The 22,808-nt window shown below is 44.3% G+C and overlaps 1 protein-coding gene and 2 long non-coding RNA genes across 3 annotated transcripts; all 3 read left to right on the top strand.

The window, feature by feature from the left end:
* Positions 1-8,912: 8,912 nt before the first annotated feature.
* On the top strand, positions 8,913-9,611 carry LOC311138177. Its single transcript, XR_014614026.1, has 3 exons — positions 8,913-8,968; positions 9,215-9,262; positions 9,580-9,611. It is a non-coding gene; the product is annotated as an uncharacterized lncRNA (long non-coding RNA).
* Positions 9,612-13,771: 4,160 nt separating this feature from the next.
* On the top strand, positions 13,772-19,169 carry LOC311137882. The gene is made up of 3 exons (XR_014613987.1): positions 13,772-13,828; positions 13,924-13,980; positions 19,083-19,169. It is a non-coding gene; the product is annotated as an uncharacterized lncRNA (long non-coding RNA).
* A 169-nt stretch (positions 19,170-19,338) lies between these two features.
* LOC311138057 (uncharacterized protein) lies at positions 19,339-22,547 on the top strand. The gene is made up of 6 exons (XM_084172707.1): positions 19,339-19,357; positions 19,474-19,717; positions 20,014-20,042; positions 20,157-20,223; positions 22,188-22,228; positions 22,376-22,547. Exons 2-6 carry the CDS (start codon positions 19,624-19,626, stop codon positions 22,466-22,468), a joined length of 324 nt encoding a protein of 107 aa, XP_084028833.1. The 5' UTR covers positions 19,339-19,357; positions 19,474-19,623; the 3' UTR covers positions 22,469-22,547.
* The last annotated feature ends 261 nt before the right edge of the window (positions 22,548-22,808 follow it).

The following is a 22,808-nucleotide window of genomic DNA, read 5'->3' on the forward strand; positions in this document are numbered from 1 at the left end:
AAACAGCAAATGTATCCAACAAATTTGTAGAGTCACAAGCTTTTCGTGCTATGAATGGGGGGACTATGTACATAAAGTGCTCTAATTTCTGAACGGTTCAGCCGATATGGATGAAAATACACGCAGATTTAAGTTGACAGTCTGCACTTTAACCACATAGTCATTATTTGATTTTAAATCCAACATTTTGAAGTATAGAGCTAAAATAATAAAAAATGCTTCACTGTCCCAATAATTATGGAGGGCACTGTATTCACTGCAGTATTAAGGCTAACATTGTTTATGAATTATGGGCTAATATGCATATGCTTCTACATTAGGCTATAGGCTACATCTCGAGTCTGTCTTCATTGTTATGTTGCTCAATTACGCACCTGTCCTCTCTGCTGCCACGGCTATTCCTTTTAAATCTTGTGGAGTCCCAGGAAAAGTCTGACTACAAAAACTTGTTGGACACTTATTTAGACTTGTTTTCTGTAGCCTATAGTAGCCTAATGTAGGAGAGATGCATGCTTGCTCTTGCTTGCTGAATGTATAATAGGGTACAGCATTAACAGGCGGGGAGTTGGAAAGGAGAAGCCCATATTTACCGATAGTAGGCCTATCTTAACACCGGGCTACATCCTGACAAAATAGGCCTACACCATATGAGTGGCCTGCTAATGTACCTTTCTGGAGCTTCTAAATCTAAACTGTCGAGAATGGACCCAAACTGATCCAAATGGTTACATAATCAGGTCTAGGTTATTGGCCTATGCAGTTATTGTCACGAGTGTCAGTGTAATGCGGTGGATCGAAGTCAGGCGCAGGACACAGAACTCAATGAAAACGTACTTTACTAACCAGTAAAGAAACAAATACAAAATACCTCCACACAGGGAGGAATAAACCCGCTCACCAAACGACACAGGAAACTAAATAACAAACACGCACAAAACACAATGGGAGCCACCGGGTTAAATAGGGAAGGAATAATTGCCCGATGGGAAACAGGTGTGAGACAATCAGACCACAACAGGTAGAACATAGAAACATAGATACATAGATCGGCAGCAGCTAGTACTCCGGTGACGACGAACACCGAAGCCTGCCTGAGCAAGGAGGAGGGGCAGCCTCGGCAGAATCCGTGACAGTTATTTAGGCATGAAACAAAACAGGACGTATGAGCGGTTATTCAAATTAGCACTGCAGTTTATAACCTATGTAGAATAATTGTGCATTCAATTGATAACAATAATACATTCTTCATTGCACTGTGTTGTTGTAGCCCAAGTATAATACTTTTATTGTCTAAAAACATAGGCCTAATCAATAGTGGAGCTTTGCGTGCCTGGGGACCACAGCGCAGTGTGGAGGAACGCACTACAGATCTACCATTTCATAACGTGTTAATTTATTTGACAGGTAAATATTTAGCCAACAGTCCTAATATTTAGCTAATGAATGGCCTAATATCTAGCTAATATTTAGCTTCTTACTTTGGCTACACATCACTAGCCTCTCTTCCAGCTGTTCCCGTTCGCAACAGGCTATAGGCTACGCATGCCTCTCCACAATGGGCCATTCCTATAGGCTACAAAAGCTATAGGACATTTATTTAGATAATTGTTTATACTAGGCCTAATAGCCTATTTGGGGAAAGAAGCAGGCTTGCTCTTGCTAATTGCTGAATCTAAAACAGGCCTACAGCATAGAAAATGTATGTCGGGGAAAGTTGAGGAGAGAAAATGCATTGGTGTGATCACTTTTGGCCGGTTATGATAACATTACATTTACATTTACATTTTCGTCATTTAGCAGACGCTCTTATCCAGAGTGACTTACAAATTGGTGCATTCACCTTATGATAGCCAGTGGGACAACCACTTTACAATTGTTATTATTATTATTATTTTTAATTTTTTGGGGTGGGGTAAGGGGGGGGTAGAAGGATTACTTTATCCTATCCCAGGTATTCCTTAAAGAGGTGGGGTTTCAAGTGCCTCCGGAAGGTGGTGAGTGACTCCGCTGTCCTGGCGTCGTGAGGGAGCTTGTTCCACCATTGGGGTGCCAGAGCAGCGAACAGTTTTGACTGGGCTGAGCGGGAACTGTGCTTCCGCAGAGGTAGGGGGGCTAGCAGGCCAGAGGTGGATGAACGCAATGCCCTCGTTTGGGTGTAGGGACTGATCAGAGCCTGAAGGTACGGAGGTGCCGTTCCCCTCACAGCTCCGTAGGCAAGCACCATGGTCTTATAGCAGATGCGAGCTTCAACTGGAAGCCAGTGGAGTGTGCGGAGGAGCGGGGTGACGTGAGAGAACTTGGGAAGGTTGAACACCAGACGGGCTGCGGCATTCTGGATGAGTTGTAGGGGTTTAATGGCACAGGCAGGGAGCCCAGCCAACAGCGAGTTGCAGTAATCCAGACGGGAGATGACAAGTGCCTGGATTAGGACCTGTGCCGCTTCCTGTGTAAGGCAGGGTCGTACTCTCCGAATGTTGTAGAGCATGAACCTACAGGATTGGGTCACCGCCTTGATGTTAGCGGAGAACGACAGGGTGTTGTCCAGGGTCACGCCAAGGCTCTTTGCACTCCGGGAGGAGGACACAACGGATGGCGAGATCATGGAACGGGCAGTCCTTCCCTGGGCGGAAGAGCAGCTCCGTCTTGCCGAGGTTCATCTTGAGGTGGTGATCCGTCATCCACACTGATATGTCTGCCAGACATGCAGAGATGCGATTCGCCACCTGGTTAGCAGAAGGGGGAAAGGAAAAGATTAGTTGTGTGTCGTCTGCGTAGAAATGATAGGAGAGGCCATGTGAGGATATGACAGATCCAAGTGACTTGGTGTATAGCGAGAATAGGAGAGGGCCTAGAACTGAGCCCTGGGGGACACCAGTGGTGAGAGCACGTGGTGCGGAGACAGATTCTTGCCACGCCACTTGGTAGGAGCGACCTGTCAGTTAGGACGCAATCCAAGAGTAAGCCGCGCCGGAGATGCCCAACTCGGAGAGGGTGGAGAGGAGGATCTGATGGTTCACAGTATCAAAGGCAGCAAATAGGTCTAGAAGGACAAGAGCAGAGGAGAGAGAGTTAGCTTTAGCAGTGCGGAGAGCCTCCGTGACACAGAGAAGAGCGGTCTCAGTTGAATGACCAGTCTTGAAACCTGACTGGTTTGGATCAAGAAGGTCAATCTGAGAGAGATAGCAAGAGAGTTGGCTAAAGACAGCACGCTCAAGAGTTTTAGAGAGAAAAGAAAGAAGGGATACTGGTCTGTAGTTGTTGACATCGGAGGGATCGAGTGTAGGTTTTTTGAGAAGGGGTGCAACTCTCGCTCTCTTGAAGACGGAAGGGACATAGCCAGCGGTCAAGGATGAGTTGATGAGCGAGGTGAGGTAAGGGAGAAGGTCTCCGGAAATGGTCTGGAGAAGAGAGGAGGGGATAGGGTCAAGCGGGCAGGTTGTTGGGCGGCCGGCCGTCACAAGTCACAAGATTTCATCTGGAGAGAGAGGGGAGAAAGAAGTCAAAGCATAGGGTAGGGCAGTGTGAGCAGGACCAGCGGTGTCATTTGACTTAACAAACGAGGATCGGATGTCGTCAACCTTCTTTTCAGAATGGTTGACGAAGTCATCCACAGAGAGGGGGGGGGGGGGATTCAGCAGGGAGGAGAAGGTGACAAAAAGATTCCTAGGGTTAGAGGCAGATGCTTGGAATTTAGAGTGGTAGAAAGTGGCTTTAGCAGCAGAAACAGAGGAAGAAAATGTAGAGAGGAGGGAGTGAAAATATGCCAGGTCCGCAGGGAGTCTTAGTTTTCCTCCATTTCCGCTCGGCTGCCCGGAGCCCTGTTCTGTGAGCTCGCAATGAGTCCTCAAGCCACGGAGCAGGAGGGGAGGACCGAGCCGGCCGGGAGGATAGGGGACATAGAGAGTCAAAGGATGCAGAAAGGGAGGAGAGGAGGGTTGAGGAGGCAGAATCAGGAGATTGGAGGGAGAAGGATTTAGCAGAGGGAAGAGATGATAGGATGGAAGAGGAGAGAGTAGCGGGAGAGAGAGAGCCAAGGTTCCGACGGCGCATTACCATCTGAGTAGGGGCAGAGTGAGTAGTGTTGGAGGAGAGCGAGAGAGAAAAGGATACAAAGTAGTGGTCGGAGACTTGGAGGGGATCTTGCAGTGAGATTAATAGAAGAACAGCATCTAGTAAAGATGAGGTCAAGCTTATTGCCTGCCTTGTGAGTAGGGGGGGACGGTGAGAGGGTGAGGTCAAAAGAGGAGAGGAGTGGAAAGAAGGAGGCAGAGAGAAATTAGTCAAAGGTAGACGTAGGGAGGTTAAAGTCAACCAGAACTGTGAGGGGTCAGCCATCCTCAGGAAAGGAATTTATCAAGGCGTCAACCTCATTGATGAACTCTCCAAGGGAACCTGGAGTGTGATAAATGATAAGGATGTTAAGCTTGAATGGGCTAGTGACTGTTACAGCATGGAATTCAAATGAGGAGATAGACAGATTGGTCAGGGGTGAAAGAGAGAATGTCCACTTGGGAGAGATGAGGATTCCTGTGCCACCACCCCGCTGACCAGATGCTCTCGGGGTATGCGAGAACACATGGTCAGACGAGGAGAGAGCAGTAGGAGTAGCAGTGTTTTCAGTGGTAATCCATGTTTCCGTCAGCGCCAAGAAGTCGAGGGACTGGAGGGTAGCATAGGCTGAGATGAACTCTGCCTTGTTGGCCGCAGAACGGCAATTCCAGAGGCTGCCGGAGACCTGGAACTCCACGTGGGTCGTGCGTGCAGGGACCACCAGGTTAGAGTGGCAGCAGCCACGCGGTGTGAGGCGTTTGTATAGCCTGTGCGGAGTGGAGAGAACAGGGATAGACAGACATATAGTTGACAGGCTACAGAAAATGGCTACAATAATGCAAAGGAGATCGGAATGAAATGAACTAAACATCTGGGAAAGAGCGGGGCCTCCCTCACTTACGTTTCACTGAAACACCCAAATATAACTCTCCCAACTTCCACCTCAGAAACTATAATTGTTGTAAACTACAGCGGTTCAATGTTTTCTAGGAATAGACTAACTTAGTTTATTCAGCTAGCTAACTTGGTAATTGTTGCACTGATGTATTGCAAATAGTTGCACAGGACATACACAGATGAGCACAGTCAAAAAGAAGACCCAAAGGCATTGACAACCATTAGCATAATGGAAATCACTTGCAAACCACTTGAGCAAGGAGGCAATGACATACTGTAAAAGATTAGCAGGCTAAACAGCATTTGTTGTTGAATTGCTACATTTAAATACTATATTATTTTTCATTAGGTCTACATGTAGCCTACATTGAAGGATTATTTGTAGTTGTCACTGACAATTAACACACCCTGAAAGCATTGAATGGTCTGAACCAGTACTTGAATGAAATAAATATAAAACTACACTTATACTTGTTTACTTGACATTTATACTCTATAAATGGACTCTTTTAAATAATTTACTCTGGCAGGTTTGCCACCAGCGCGCTGCAGTAGGTAAGTCAAGCAGAAGTCGAATCCATCACTTCCGTTGTTTGGCTGTGCCCATATAGCAACGTTTGAAAATTAGGCACAAATGTTCTGGTGGAAGGATTAAATGAAGCAAATTTACTCATTACAACAACGTCTTTAATGAAAACATGTCCTTAATCTTTTTTATTTTTTATGTTGGCAACCATTTTATAAAAGCAAATGACCCTCGAACCCGGGGATTATTGTGTGATAACTTCCTCCTAAAGGCTGTTCCTGGCACAGGTTCTCATGGTTTATTGCTTAAATAGACAACAGTGACAGTTTTTTTTGTCTTTCAAACTTATATAATATTAAGTAGTACAGTATCTATATGAGTGGATGCTGTTGAGGGGAGGATGGCTCATAATAATGGCTTGAATGGAGACAATGGAAACCATGTTTGATGTATTTGATACCATTCCACTTATTCCGCTCTAATCATTACCACGAGACCATTCTCCCCAATTAAGATGCCACCAACCTCCTGTGATCTATATGAGTAGTTAAACATAGAAAATGAATTCATAATTCAATTAAGAGACACTCCATCATCCCTCTGATCTCACAGATCTTCCTCAGCCCAGTCTAACAGTGATTCCTGCAGTCATCAAAGAGAGAGACTCAGTTCAGATGAACTGTCAGACTGCTCCATCTGTCTCTGAGTGTTACTTCAAAATAGAGGGGCAAGTGGAATTTACCCTATCATCACCATGTCAACAGACACTCACAGGAACACTACTGTTGAGGTGGACAGGTCAGAGTTCACCAGCTGAGGTCAAAATACAATGTCAGTACAGTGCTACAGGTTCACAGTTTAGATCCCTATACAGTGAGCCTTCTACAGTCACAATTCAGGGTAAGAAGATTGTTTTTAATGGTTGTAAACAATTTACTGTTGTGCCATGATTACCATGTTCCTCTTGGGATATTTTATCATACTGTTTGTTGTAATAAGCTATTACATGAAGTAATCAAGCAATATATGATATATCCTTAATTTCCCATAATGTCGCTACATGAGATAATTGACTCAAGATCCTTAAGTCTGAAATAACATGGAGGGGTTAGGCTGTCAGTAAATTTCTCAAAACCGCTAAATGCTTAATTCCCCTATTCTCACAGACCATCCTCAGCTGACAGTGAGTTCTGCAGTCATCAGAGAGAGAGAATCAGTTCAGCTGAGTTGTCAGACTCCTCCATCTCTCCATGTGTCTCACTGTTACTTCTACATAGAGGGGGTGAAGAATCTTCCAGACTCATCGTGTACGCAGACAATAACAGGAACTGAGCTGCTCAATAGGGCGGGTTCAACAATTCCAGCTGTGGTCAAAGTGAAATGTTACTACGCTATAGGGAAGTCTCACAAATCTCCTTTCAGTGACCCTGTCTCAGTCACTGTTCAGGGTAAGTAGGTGGTTTGTAAAATTATACACTTCACTGTTATACTGTATGCTCATTATGCTTGTTCAGAAAATTAGATCTTATGTCATATTTCACCAATGTCTTCATTTCACATAATAGGTCTTACTGTAGGTTTTACTGTACTATGCAAACATAGATACTGATGTAGTTGAAAATGAAGAGTTTGACAGTATTTATAGATTTTACATACTGTTAGTATGTATGGATTACCTGTTTTTAAATGCAACTTTCAAAGAAGCACACTCTATTCTTCTGATCTCACAGAACCACCTCCTCCCAGGCTGACAGTCAGTTCTACAGTAATCAGAGAAAGAGACTCAGTTCAGCTGAGCTGTGAGACTCCTCCATCTGTCTCTGTGTCTCCCAAACTAACACAGCAGTTCATTCCCGATCGGTGGCCAATGTTCATTCGGGTCTTTCTGAGCAGGGTTCGTTTGTTCGGTTCTACCCGAGCAGGGTTTGTTCGGTTCTACCTGAGCAGGGTTCGTCTCTTCCTCCCGAGCAGGGATCGTAAGTCGATGGTTGGTCTGGTAGTCGATGGCTGGTCTGGTAGTCGATGGCTGGTCTGGTAGTCGATGGCTGGTCTGGTAGTCGATGGCTGGTCTGGTAGTCGATGGCTGGTCTGGTAGTCGATGGCTGGTCTGGTAGTCGATGGCTGGTCTGGTGTTCAACGGCAGGTCGCCTACTGTCCCTCGCTCCGCACCAGCCCGGCTGCGTGGTAGAGTTGGGTTTAGCCTATCACAGCAGCATCGGGCGTGTCCCCAGTGTCTGTTGTCGTGGGAGACACAAAACATACAATTAGAGCATGTAGTGGCCAACAATTGGGGTCACAGTCACACGTTTGAAACAAGCACTTTCCTTTAGTAGTGCTATAGAGAGCGTTGTGATTTGTGTCTTTCCCACAGCAGGGGACCAGCGGAGAGGAGCAGTGAGTCGGTCGAGAGGTCACTGGTCCAGTTCCTTTTAACTCTAGTTCTGGGGCGTGTTTAGTAATTAGTTTGGGGACGGAGGAGTTGATAGAGAATTGGCAACAGCTGTCTCAATGTCACTTTAGTCCATGCTAATCTGTGGAATCACAGGACACCATACAAGCAGGCAAAATAGTCCATGCGATTCCATTTGATTTCACACGTGAGAATGTAAGGAATTAAGTGAAAGGCAATCGTTGTAAACACACAGCACACATGATTTAAATGGCACTCATAAATATGCATGACAAACTATTCAGGCACCTTCTATAGCAGGTAGGCTACACAGTTATTATTTTATAGTGGCACTGCTGTTATTTTAAAACATAGCAGGTTTCAGCAATAAGAATAGTTGTGTAAATGTGTAAATTAAGCTGTTCTGTTAGATAATTAAGCAGTTCTATAGATAGGACACCAGCCTCAACACCAATGCCTGGGATCATCAGTACAAGTAATATCATTTCTGTGTTCATCTAGTCGAGTGTTTAGATCGTATCTATGCACTGTTATGCTTCTGTTGTTAGATAACATGGTGATCTTATTCTAGGAAGCTGACAACAACATTTAACACCTTATCTGTCCTGAAAGACTTGATCACTTTATGAATTGGTCTTATCATCTCTATAATGAGGAGAAATATAATCTACCTGGGCTAGAAGCAATCTGTCCGTAGTGATTTTTATAGTCCTACTTTGCCCACTTTGAAAAGACAAGTCATAAAGATATTTAAAAAGGCCAACAACAACATAATGATCATTAATATGATCATGAATAAAATGCTAATTGTATTAATATGCCTTCTCAGTGGGTTTGACTCCAGGTCCTAGATCTACTTTGACGCCCACCACGACAGTGAGTCCTACAGAAGGTGTGTTGGTCCTCTAAATCACCATCTCTGCAAATACCAATTGTACAGTCAATGGTTTAGATCACGGGCCTGTAAAATTAAGTGACCAACATTTTAATGTAATACTGTATTCTTGTGTAATCATATTGCTTCCGACTAGTTTCAACTGTTACTTCTACTTTGACCCCAGACACCACAGTGAGACCAACTACCAGTAAGTAGGCCTACTAAGTTTAACTTACATCTATATTTTTGTTCACATTAATTCACTAAAGCTCCAACCGATTTATGAATTGACCCATTCATAGCTGCTTGTGATTTTCAGTCCAGATTTGGATTGATTGATCTGATTTGTAGGTAATGTGTAGTGTACTTCTCTCTTTCTGCTTATTTAGTGACCTTAGATATTACATTAATTTATATGTGTTTTTGTGTAATATGAGTTCTCTCATCTCACCAGGTTTGACCTCTCCTTTGACCCCCAGTACAGCAGTGAATCCTACATCAGGTGTGTTGGTCATCTTTCTCTAGTTAGTAGATAGAACCTAAACAAATAGAATAGCTTTATCTTACCCAGGTTTTTTACTCACAAATGTTCCCTGATAAAAAAATGAAGTTGATATTTAATTAATTAAATCAACCCATTTAGATATCTTTATTTTTGTGTAATCAGATCCAATGACTTTGCTTTGCACCAGGTTGGACTACTAGTTCTACTTTGACAACTGATACCCCAAAGTGGCCAAACGATTTTAGTTTAGTGGCGTAATAAGTTGTGTTGTGTGTTAACTGTTATTAAACAGTCTCTCTCTTGCATGTGCCCAGGAGGTCAAAGCTCCACAGAAAGCGTTCTGGGTAAGTATCCTTCTCTAGCTGACCTGTCTTTTCTCACACAAATGAGACAACCTCATAATTTAAATTTAGATCAAATCTTGAGATGTAATATTGACCCTGGGAATACAAGTTAATGACCTTTCCAATGTCACCAAACATCTGTGCAATTATGGCAGGCAGCAGTGGGTGTGGCTTCTGGAGTGGGCGCTCAAATACTGTTTCCACTTGTACGTTATGTCAAGGGTCTGTTTATTTTTTTGTGATCAACATTTGATTTTTATTTCACCTTATACAGCACACAAGGCAGGATCATGTTACAAATATTAGCAGACATTACAACACTAACATAAGATAAACTATTTACATACTGTCAGGAGTCAATTATTTGAGTGCACAATATGACATTTACAGGAAGGAAGTAGAGTTTACAAAAAAAAATATTCTATATTATTCTCAGAAAATAAAATGTCGTCCCCCCACTCCCTTACCATGTAGGTCCACTGCTTGGTCAAGAGTTGTCTGATAGAGTTTTGCATAATACATCCCATGCATCAACTGTATTTGCCCGAGCTTTGTTTATCACGGCCGCTGATCGCTCTATACGAACAATATCTTGATAATATGATAACCATGTTTGAGGCGAGAGGATTGTAGGGGTAATCCAAACACTAAGGATAACCTTTTTTGCTGCTTTTAACCTCGCATAATGGCTTATTTTCTGAACCAGTTGCAGTACAAAGGAAGAGTCATCATTCAACAAAAATAAAAGTGGATCTTTGTTCACAGGGAAACATGATTTTTGGAAGGAAATCTGAAACATGTGACCAGAACATGTGCATTAGTGTTTCAACAGCATTCATACGGCATCTATCACATATTGGAGTAGGAATCTGCTTCATCTTAAAACATCTAAATGGGGTTGCATAACTTCTACGCATAACCTTATAATGTATAAGCTGGTGTGCTGGGTTTTTAGAGGTAACAAATATATTTTCCCAAATGGTATCCCAGTTCAGGTCATGCCCCAATCCCTGCATTTCACAGTTCCATACTAGTGACACCCAATGTAGAGCATTTATCAGACAGCATTTACTCACTGGACAAAGATTTTTTCTTTAATGAATTGGAGGAGAAAGATTGACATCTCCTCTCGGACCAGGCCCCATCATTCGCATGAAGAGGAGACGCCGATACAGGGGCCGCAGATCCGGATGCTTGGTGAGAATTAGTCTGCAAGTGGATAATCCGCCTTTACCATCTGTCCCACTATCTTATGTTTCACCGAGTCGTGGCTGAACGAGGACATGGATAATATGCAGTTGGCTGGGTTTTCCGTGCATCGGCAAGACAGAACAATAAACTTCCAGTAAGAGGAGGGGTGGTGGTCTGTGTCTATTTGTCAATAACAGCTGGTGCGCGATCTCTAATATTTAGGAAGTCTAGAGGTTTTGCTCGTCTGAGGTAGAGGATCACATGATAAGCTGAAGACCACAATATTTACAAAGAGAGTTTATCTATATTTTTCATAGCTGTCTATTTACCATCACAAACCGATGCAGGCAATAAGACCGCACTCAACGAGCTGTATAAGTCCATAAGCAAACAAGAGAATGCTCACCCAGAAGCAGCACTCCTATTGGCTGGGGACTTTAATGCAGGAAAACTTAAATCTGTTTTACTTCATCTCTACCAGCATGTAAAATGTGCAACCAGAGGGAAAACAACTCTAGACCACCTTTACTCCACACACAGAGACACGTACAAAGCTCTCCCTCGACCCACCATTTGGCAAATCTGACCATAATTCTATCCTCCTGATTCCTGCTAACAAGCAAAAACTCAAGCAGGACGTGCCAGTAACTCGCTCATTACGGAAGTGGTCAGATGACGCGGATGCTAAGCTACAGGACTGTTTTGCTAGCACAGACTGGAATATGTTTCGGGATTCATCCGATGGAATTGAGGAGTATACCACCACAGTCACCGACTTCATCAATAAGTGCATCGACGACGCGTCCCCACAGTGACCGTACGTACATATCCCAACTAGAAGCCATGGTTTACAGGCAACATCCGCACTGAGCTAAAAGCTAGAGCTGTCGCTTTCAAGAAGCGGGTAACTAATCCAGACGCTTATAAGAAATCCCGCTATGCCCTCCGATGAACCATCAAATAGGCAAAGCATCAATACAGGACTAAGATTGAATCCTACTACACCGGCTCTGATGCTCGTCGGATATGGCAGGGCTTGTAAACTATTACGGATTACAAAGGGAAACCCAGCCATGAGCTGCCCAGTGACGAAAGCCTACCAGACGAGCTAAATGCCTTCTATGCTTGCTTCGTGGCAAGCAACACTGAACTATGCATTAGAGCACCAGCTGTTCCGGACGACTGTGAGATCACGTTCTCCGTAGCCGATGTAAGTAAGACCTTTAAACAGGTCAACATTCACAAGACTGCAGGGCCAGACAGATTACCAGGACGTGTACTGAGAGCATGCACTGTTGGTTAAGGGCTGTAAGTAAGCATTTCACTGTAATGTCTGCACCTGTTGTATTCGGCGCATGTGGCCAATACAATTTGATTTGATTTGATTTGCACTGACCGACTGGCAAGTGTCTTCACTGACATTTTCATCCTCTCCCTGACCGAGTCTGTAATACCGACATCTTTCAAGCAAACCACCATAGTCCCTGTGCCCAAGAACGCCAAGGTAACCTGCCTAAATGAATACTGCCCCGTAGCACTCACGTCTGTAGCCATGAAGTTTTTTCAAAGGCTGGTCATGGCTCACATCAACACCACATCCCAGAAACCCTAGACCCACTACAATTCACATACCGCCCCAACAGATCCACAAATGACGCATTCTCTATTGGTCTCCACACTGCCTTTTCCCACCTGGACAGAAGGAACATCTAAGTGGGAATGCTGTTTGTTGACTGCAGCTCAGCGTTCAACACCATAGTTCCCCTTAAAGCTCATCAATAAGTTAAGGACCCTGGGCCTAAAATCCTCCCACTGCAACTGGATCCACGACTGCGTGGTCACGTACGACTCCAACACCATCATTAAGTTTGCCGACGACACAATGGTGGTAGGCCTGATCACCGACAATGATGAGACAGCCTATAGGGAGGGGGTCAGAGACCTGGCAGTGTGGTGCCAGGACAACAACCTCTCCCTCAATGTGAGCAAGACAAAGGAGCTGATTGTGGACTACAGGAAAGGAGGGCCGAGCACGCCCCCATTCACATCGACGGGGCTGTAGTGGAGCGGGTTCGAGAGCTTCAAGTTCCTTGGTGTCCACATCACTAACAAACTATCATGGTCCAAACACATCAAGACAGTCGGGAAGAAGGCACGACAACGCCTATTCCCCAAGCTTCCTGCCATCCAGGACCTCCATACCAGGCGGGGTCAGAGGAAGTCCCTAAACATTGTCAAAGACTCCAGCCACCCAAGTCATAAACTGTTCTGTCTACTACCGCATGGCAAGCGGTACCGGAGTGCCAAGTCAAGGTCCAAAAGGCTCCTTAACAACTTCTATCCCCAAGCCATAAGACTGCTAAACAGTTGATCAAATGGCTACCCAGACTATTTGCATTGACCCCCTTTTTCACGCTGCTGCTACTCGCTGTTTATTACCTATGCATAGTCACTTTAACCCTACCTACATGTACATATTACCTCAATAACCTCCTGTATTAGCCTCATTATTGTTATTTTATTGTGGTACTTTCGTTTATTTTAACATATGTATAATTGTTTTAGCAAATATTTTCTTACTTTAAAAAAACGGCATTGTTGGTTAAGGGCATGTAAGTAAGTGTTTCACGGTAAGGTTGTATTGTAACACCTGTTGTATTCAGCGCATGTGACAAATAAAAGTGTATTTTATATGAAACAAATATACAATTTTCTTCCCATCTCTTCTCACCAGGTTTGACCTCTCCTTTTGCCCCCAGCACAGCAGTGAATCCTATATCAGGTGTGTTGGTCATCTTTAGTTAGCAAAACTGAAACAAATGGACTTCCTTTATCTTACCCAGGTTTTTTTATTTTTTTTCCCGATCACAAATTTGCCTAATTTCTAGAAAATAGGTAGTTATTGGATTGATTAAATAATCCTATTAAGATACCTTATTGTATAACCAGATCCAATGACTTTGCTTTGCACCAGATTTGACTGTTAGTCCTACTTTGACATCTGACACCCCAAAGAGTCCAACTGAAAGTGAGTGTGGCCACACGATTTTAGTTTATTGGTATTTACTAAGTTGTGATGTGTGTTAACTGTTAACAAACCGTCTCTCTCTTGCATGTGCACAGGAGGTCAAAGCTCCACAGACAGTGTTGTGAATTCAAACGGTCAGAAAAGAGTTTTGGGTAAGTATCCTTATTGAGTAATCCCACAGCAAAAATGCACTTGTCTTTTCCTGCTAAATCAAATCAAATCAAATCAAATCAAATGTTATTTGTCACATACACGTGTTTAGCAGATGTTATAGCGGGTGTAGCGAAATGCTTCTAGATCGAAATGATTCTAGATCCGACAGTGCAGTCATATCTAACACTTACACAACATATACCCAATACACACAAAAAAGTAAGGAATGGGATTTAAGAATATATACATATATGGACAAGCAATGACAGAGCGGCATGGAACAAGATACAGTAGAATATTATAGAATATAATGCAGTATATACATATGAGATGAGTAGTGCAAGATATGTAAACATTATTAAAGTGACTAGTGTTCCATTTCTTAAAGTGGCCAGTGATTTCAATAGGCAGCAGCAGCCTCTAATGTGCTAGTGATGGCTATTTAACAGTTTGATGGCCTTGAGATAGAAGCTGTTTTTCATTCTCTCGGTCCCAGCTTTGATGCACCTGTACTGACCTCGCCTTCTGGATGATAGCGGGGTGAACAGGCAGTGGCTCGGATGGTTGATGTCCTTGATGATCTTTTTGGCCTTCCTGTGACATCGGGTGCTGTATGGGTCTTGGAGGGCGGGTAGTTTCCCCCCGTAATGCGTTTGGCAGACCGCACCACCCTCTGGAGAGCCCTGCGGTTGTGGGCGGTGCAGTTGCCGTACCAGGCGGTGATACAGCCCGACAGGATGCTCTCAATTGTGCATCTGTAAAAGTTTGTGAGGATTTTAGGTGATAAGCCAAATTTCTTCGGCCTCCTGAGGTTGAAGAGGCTCTGTTGCGCCTTCTTCACCACACTGTCTGCGTGAGTGGATCATTTCAGTTTGTTGGTTATGTGTACGCCAAGGAACTTCCAACCTTCTCTACTGTGGTCCCGTCGATGTGGATAGGGGGGTGCACCCTCTGCTGTTTCCTGAAGTCCATGATCATCTCCTTTGTTTTGTTGATGTTGAGTGATAGGTTATTTTCCTGGCACCACACTCCCAGAGCCCTCACCTCCTCCCTGTAGGCGGTCTCGTCATCGTTGGTAATCAAGCCTACTACTGTTGTGTCGTCTGCAACCTTGATGATTGAGTTGGATGCGTGCTTGGCCACGCAGTCATGGGTGAACAGGGAGTACAGGAGAGCGCTGACTTTGCTGATAACTACTTTGTTGAGGGAAAATGTACTTGCTACGATTGTGATATGTTGTTGTCTCACCTAGCTATCTTAAGATGAATGCAGTAATGTCAGTCGCTCTGGATAAGAGTGTCTGCTAAATGACTTGTTGTGGAAATTACCACCAGGGACACCTGAAATCAATATTAAATGAATCATTCTTTATTATCAGCAAGCTGGAGAGGTTCCAACAAACTTAATGCACCATAGTACACGTCGGTTGGGAGCTGCGCCATGGCAGTCCAGTTAGTTCTCTTATATACTGCTTACACAGACAAGTTATATTTGCATGATTTAGGTTATTACTTATTCATCATTAATTCATCATTAATATTTGGTTCATGCATGTGACCAACCAATACCTCACGAGGCTTCTTCTCTTCAAGCTGAGACCTTGAAACTGAGACACCCCGTTCTGTTCTCCAAACAATGTTTTGGGCGTACTGACAAATTGCTTATACTGATAGTGAGGATTCCTCCCATGCACGATCAATCAGTCACTTGCATGAACCCAGTTGAATTGTCTATTAGAAAAGCACAAACATAAAATGTTCCATCACAGATTGAAATGTAAATGTAAAATGTTTAGCTGACTACCTGTCTTTTCTCGTCAGCGCCAGATTTGTTCCTGGCGCCGACGAAGATGGCGGCCTCGTGAGTAGCTCTTAGGAAACGTTGCAGTATTTTGTTTTTTTTATGTATAATTTTTTACATTATTAACTCAGAAAATATTTTGCATCATTACATACAGCCGGGAAAACTATTGGATATCAGAGCGGCGGTAACTCACTAGCATTATGACCAGGAATACGACTTTCCCGAAGCAGATCCTTTGTTTGCTCTCCCCAGGGCAACTGAACTGATTCAAGCGGCTGACCCAAAACATCGCCGGCGGAGGAGAGGCACTCGGAGCGGCCTGCTGGTCCGACTTAGGAGGCGCGCACACCACCCACCGCTTCCAAGTATTCTACTCGCTAATCTTCAATCTTTGGTTAACGAAGTCGACGAACTACGGGCAAGGATTTATTTCCAGAGATACATCAAGGCCTGTAACATACTCTGTTTCAAGGAAACATGGCTCTCTTGGGATATTCTGTCGAAATCGGTCCAGCCAGATGGGTTCTCAGTTCATTGCCCAGACAGGAATAAAGGGCGGAGGTGTGTGTTTCATGATTAACGACTCATGGTGTAATTGTAGTAACATAGAGGAACTCGAGTCCTTCTGTTCACACGACCTAGAATTTCTCACAATCAAATGCCGACTGTATTATCTCCCAAGAGAATTCTCTTCGGTTATAGTCACGGCCGTGTATATCCCCCCTCAAGCCGATACCACGACGGCCCTCAAAGAACTTCACTGGACCTTATGCAAACAGGAAACCACATATCCTGAGGCTGCATTTATTGTAGCCGGGGATTTGAACAAAGCAAATTTGAGGAAGTTGCCAAAGTTCTATCAACATATCGACTGTTGTACCCGCGCTGCTAAAATCCTCGACCATTGCTATTCAAACTTCCGGGATGGTTATAAGGCCCTTCCCCGCCCTCCTTTCGGCAAATCTGACCACGACTCCATTTTGCTTCTCCCTTCCTATATGCAGAAACTCAAACAGGAAGTACCCGTGCTAAGGACTATTCAATGCTGGTCTGACCAATCGGAATCCACGCTTCAAGATTGTTTTGATCACGCGGACTGGGATATGTTCCGGGTAGCTTCCGAAAATAATTTAGACATATACACTGAAACGGTGACGGAGTTTATCAGGAAGTGTATAGGTGATGTTGTGCCCACTGTGACTATTAAAACCTACCCTAACCAGAAACCGTGGATAGACGGCAGCATTCGCGCAAATCTGAAAGCTCGAACCACCGCATTCAACCATGGCAAGGTGACTGGGAATATGGCAGAATACAAACAGTATAGCTACTTACTCCGCAAGGCAATTAAACTGGCAAAACATCAGTATAGAGACAAAGTGGAGTCGCAATTCAACGGCTCAGACATGAGACGTATGTGGCAGGGTCTACAGACAATCATGGACCACAAAAAGAAAACCAGCCACGTCGCCGACACCGACGTCTCGCTTCCAGACAAGCTAAACACCTTCTTTGCCCGCTTTAAGGATAACACAGTGCCACTGTCGAGGCCCATTACCAAGGCCTGTGGCCTCTCCTTCTCCATGGCCGACGTGATTAAGACATTTAAGCATGTTAACCCCCGCACAGCTGCCGGACCAGACGGCATCCCTAGCCACGTCCTCAGAGCATGTGCAGACCAGCTGCTGGTGTGTTCATGGACATATTCAATCTCTCCCTTTCCCAGTCTGCTGTTCCCACATGCTTCAGGATGGCCACCATTGTTCCTGTACCCAAGAAAGCAAAGGTAACTGAACTAAATGACTATCGCCCTGTAGCACTCACCTCTGTCATCACCTCTACCTTTCCTGTCACCCTAGACCCACTTCAATTTGCTTCCCGCCCCAATAGATCCACAGACGATGCAATTGCCATCACACTGCACACTGCCCTATCCCATCTGGACAAGAGTTATACCTATGTAAGAATGCTGTTCATTGACTATAGCTCAGCATTCAACACCATAGTACCCTCCAAGCTCATCATTAAGCTTGAGGCCCTGGGTCTGAACCCCGCCCTGTGCAACTGGGTCCTGGACTTCCTGACGGGCCGCCCCCAGGTGGTGAAGGTAGGAAACAACATCTCCACTTCGCTGATCCTCAACACTGGGGCCCCTCAAGGGTGCATGCTCAGCTCTCTCCTGTACTCCCTGTTCACCCATGACTGCTTGGCCAAGCACGCCTCCAACTCAATCATCAAGTTTGTAGACGACACAACAGTAGTAGGCTTGATTACCAACAATGACGAGACCGCCTACAGGGAGGAGGTGAGGGCTCTGGGAGTGTGGTGCCAGGAAAATAACCTCTCCTGCGTGGGTGGACCATTTCAGTTTGTCGGTGATGTGTACGCCAAGGAACTTGAAGCTTTCCACCTTCTCCACTGCGGTCCCGTCGATGTGGATAGGGGGGTGCACCCTCTGCTGTTTCCTGAAGTCCACGATCATCTCCTTTGTTTGTGGTGAAGAAGGCGCAACAGAGCCTCTTCAACCTCAGGAGGCTGAAGAAATTTGGCTTATCACCTAAAACCCTCACAAACTTTTACAGATGCACAATTGAGAGCATCCTGTCGGGCTGTATCACCGCCTGGTACGGCAACTGCACCGCCCACAACCGCAGGGCTCTCCAGAGGGTGGTGCGGTCTGCCGAACGCATTACCGGGGGCAAACTACCCGCCCTCCAAGACCCATACAGCACCCGATGTCACAGGAAGGCCAAAAAGATAATCAAGGACATCAACCACCCGAGCCACTGCCTGTTCACCCCGCTATCATCCAGAAGGCGAGGTCAGTACAGGTGCATCAAAGCTGAGACAGAGAGAATGAAATACAGCTTCTATTTCAAGGCCATCAGACTGTTGAATAGCCATCACTAGCACATTAGAGGCTGCTGTTGCCTATTGAAATCACTGGCCACTTTAAGAAATGGAACACTAGTCACTTTAATAATGTTTACATATCTTGCACTACTCATCTCATATGTATATACTGCATTATATTCTATAATATTCTACTGTATCTTAGTCCATGCCGCTCTGTCATTGCTTGTCCATATATGTATATATTCTTAAATCCCATTCCTTACTTTTTTGTGTGAATTGGGTATATGTTGCGTAATTGTTAGATATTACTGCACTGTCGGAGCTAGAAGCACAAGCATTTTGCTACACCCGCTATATAATCTGCTAAATACGTGTATGTGACAAATACAATTTGATTTGATTTGATAATGACCTCTCCTGATGTCATCATGTCACCAAACAGCGGTGCAATTATGGCAGGCAGCAGTGGGTATGGCTTCTGGAGTGGGTGTGTTCCTGATGGGATTGACAGCTGTCTGTCTCTGCAGGAGGACCAGTGAGTACTTCTGATTCTGCATAACAAATAATTTGCAACTATTTTCCTTTCTCATTTGAATGTAAGTGCCTTTGACATGGGTTAATCTGTCAACTCCTTTTGGTCATATTGTATAGGTTAGGCTATAATCAATATAATTAATTTAGCCTAATTTGTTTTTCAGAGAAAAACTATTCCCAGAGGTAAGAATTCCCCTTGTGGATATTTTATGATGCAGATTATATCTCAACCTTTAGTTCTGTATTGTCCATGATGAGATGTTCTTACCACAACCTTCTTATAATTGTATTTTGTATAGATCTACAGCCAGACAGGATGATCACAGCCGATGTATGTTCCAAGAAAACATCAAACACTGCACACACTACTAACACAACTACACACATATATGTACAAACACATATTGTAATTACATTTTCATTTAGTATCTGTTCTAGATGATTTGGGGATGGGAGCTGTGAGCAGTGCAGGCATGTTGGATTCAAGGGATGCTGGGATCAATTCTCTCATCACCTTTGTACCGTCCACGTTTTTGCCCTCAGGTGAGTTTGTAACAGAATGTCTTCTGTCCCTGTCTTCCTGACCTGGGACGTGAATTTGTGACCCCCAGCACAATAACACTTGGTCACTCAATGCCAACCATACTAACTTAACATGTATTAGTCAGAGCATCTTAAGAGTGTGAGAACAGAGATGAAAGTCACCAGGGTGGTTTGAGTCAGGAGGAGAAGTGTGAAGTGACATCAAGCCCTGTTATTTTCACTTCTTCTGACCCCACCCCAACCCCACACACACACAACCTCTTACTTGTGGCTTTGTCTCTCTCGTTGACATGCAGGTCCTGTGCAGGTATCTGCAAATGAAGATGTAAGTACAGCAAAAATAATAACCTTGGATAGAGATACATACTTGTTTTCGGACGGACAGACAGACAGACAGACTGAGGGATATTATGGATCTATCTCTCTCTCTTTCCTCCAGGTGGATTCAGAGAATGTAAGGATCTACAGCCTGATCACTTCTGTACCATCCACATCTATACCATCAGGTTAGTCTATTTGTTGTTTAGGCTTGGATTTTGGTCTGATGTAGTCACATCAGTAAGCATGTATGTATATAAGTTATACAGTGAGGGAAAAAAGTAGTTGATCCCCTGCTGATTTTGTACGTTTGCCCACTGACAAAGAAATTATCAGTCTATAATTTTAATGGTAGGTTTATTTGAACAGTGAGAGACAGAATAACAACAAAAAAATCCAGAAAAACACATGTCAAAAATGTTATCAATTGATTTGCATTTTAATGAGGGAAATAAGTATTTGACCCCATCTCAATCAGAAAGATTTCTGGCTCCCAGGTGTCTTTGATACAGGTAACGAGCTGAGATTAGGAGTGCACTCTTAAAGGGAGTGCTCCTAATCTCAGCTTGTTACCTGTATAAAAGACACCTGTCCACAGAAGCAATCAATCAATCAGATTCCAAACTCTCCACCATGGCCAAGACCAAAGAGCTCTCCAAGGATGTCAGGGACACGATTGTAGACCTACACAAGGCTGGAATGGGCTACAAGACCATCGCCAAGCAGCTTGGTGAGAAGGTGACAACAGTTGGTGCGATTATTCGCAAATGGAAGAAACACAAAAGCACTGTCAATCTCCCTCGGCCTGGGGCTCCATGCAAGATCTCACCTCATGGAGTTGCAATGATCATGAGAATGGTGAGGAATCAGCCCAGAACTACACGGGAGGATCTTGTCAATGATCTCAAGGCAGCTGGGACCATAGTCACCAAGAAAACAATTGGTAACACACTACGCCGTTAAGGACTGAAATCCTGCAGCGCCCGCAAGGTCCCCCTGCTCAAGAAAGCACATATACAGGGCCGTCTGAAGTTTGCCAATGAACATCTGAATGATTCAGAGGAGAACTAGGTGAAAGTGTTGTGGTCAGATGAGACCAAAATCGAGCTCTTTGGCATCAACTCAACTCGCCGTGTTTGGAGGAGGAGGAATGCTGCCTATGACCCCAAGAACACCATCCCCACCGTCAAACATGGAGGTGGAAACATTATGCATTGGGGGGGGGGGGGGGGGGGGGGGGTTCTGCTAAGGGGACAGGACAACGTCACCGCATCAAAGGGACGATGGACGGGGCCATGTCCTGTCAAATCTTGGGTGAGAACCTCCTTCCCTCAGCCAGGGCATTGAAAATGGGTCGTGGATGGGTATTCCAGCATGGCAATGACCCAAAACACCCGGCCAAGGCAACAAAGGAGTGGCTCAAGAAGAAGCACATTAAGGTCCTGGAGTGGCCTAGCCAGTCTCCAGACCTTAATCCCATAGAAAATCTGTGGAAGGAGCTGAAGGTTCGAGTTGCCAAACGTCAGCCTCGAAACCTTAATGACTTGGAGAAGATCTGCAAAGAGGAGTGGGACAAAATCACTCCTGAGATGTGTGCAAACCTGGTGGCCAACTACAAGAAACGTCTGACCTCTGTGACTGCCAACAAGGGTTTTGCCACCAAGTACTAAGTCAGGGGTCAAATACTTATTTCCCTCATTAAAATGCAAATCAATTTATAACATTTTTGACATGCATTTTTCAGGATTTTTTTGTTGTTATTCTGTCTCTCACTGTTCAAATAAACATACCATTAAAATTATAGACTGATCATGCCTTTGTCAGTGGGCAAACGTACAAAATCAGCAGCGGATCAAATAATTTTTTCCCTCACTGTACATAAAATAATGTGTTAGTGAATCTTGAAAGCATGAGAATAGAGCTGTAGAAGTCAACAGGATGGTTTGAGTCAGGAGGAGAAGTGGGAAGTGACATTAAGCGCAGCAAAGTGACACGTAGTACCACACCCACACTGACGCACGCGCGCACACACACACACACACACGCACACGCACACGCACACACGCATACATACATACATATATAAGTACATACATACGTACGTACATACATACATACAAACTCTAACTCAGGCTCCCTCTGTGTTGTACAGGCCCTGTTGAAGAGAATGGAAAGTCATCTGAAAACGACAATGTAAGTTCAGAATCAACTACTGTGTTTGGTGATTGTGAACGACTCTCAGTTTCAGATTGATGTTACATCCTCTTAGTATACACATTTACATGTACAATATTGTAGATTCAAAGGACTGAAGTTAAACTGTCTGTTTATTTTCTCTAGTCTGATACGTACCACGTATACAGCTCAATCCCCGACAGACCAGCAACCTCAGCCCAGCCGGATGGGTTGTACAGTTTTCTGCAGGCACACTGAAACTACACCACTGGCTTTCTATAGCTATGTCTCACAGAAATACTCTTCTATGTAGGATGTCCTTTATTTATCATACAACTGCTGTGCCGTTTCTAGTCATAAGAGACATAAGTGGCCGCTAGAGGCCCCTCCCCCCCACACACACCAAAAAAAAAAAACGTCAGTTGGGGTCTCAAGTTACTGTTACTTAGGAAAGTAGATTACACAACATGCAGTTTCGAAATGTGGTTCTGCATAAGCAGTTTTCCTCTTGTTATGTCACTGACAGTCACTCAATTAGCCCATGTCAGCTACATTTGATAGATTGCTATGCAAGTTAGTCTAGCCAGCTATCTAAGCC

Source organism: Coregonus lavaretus (assembly GCF_964263955.1).
Source record: "Coregonus lavaretus genome assembly, chromosome: 12".
Classification (NCBI taxonomy): domain Eukaryota; kingdom Metazoa; phylum Chordata; class Actinopteri; order Salmoniformes; family Salmonidae; genus Coregonus; species Coregonus lavaretus.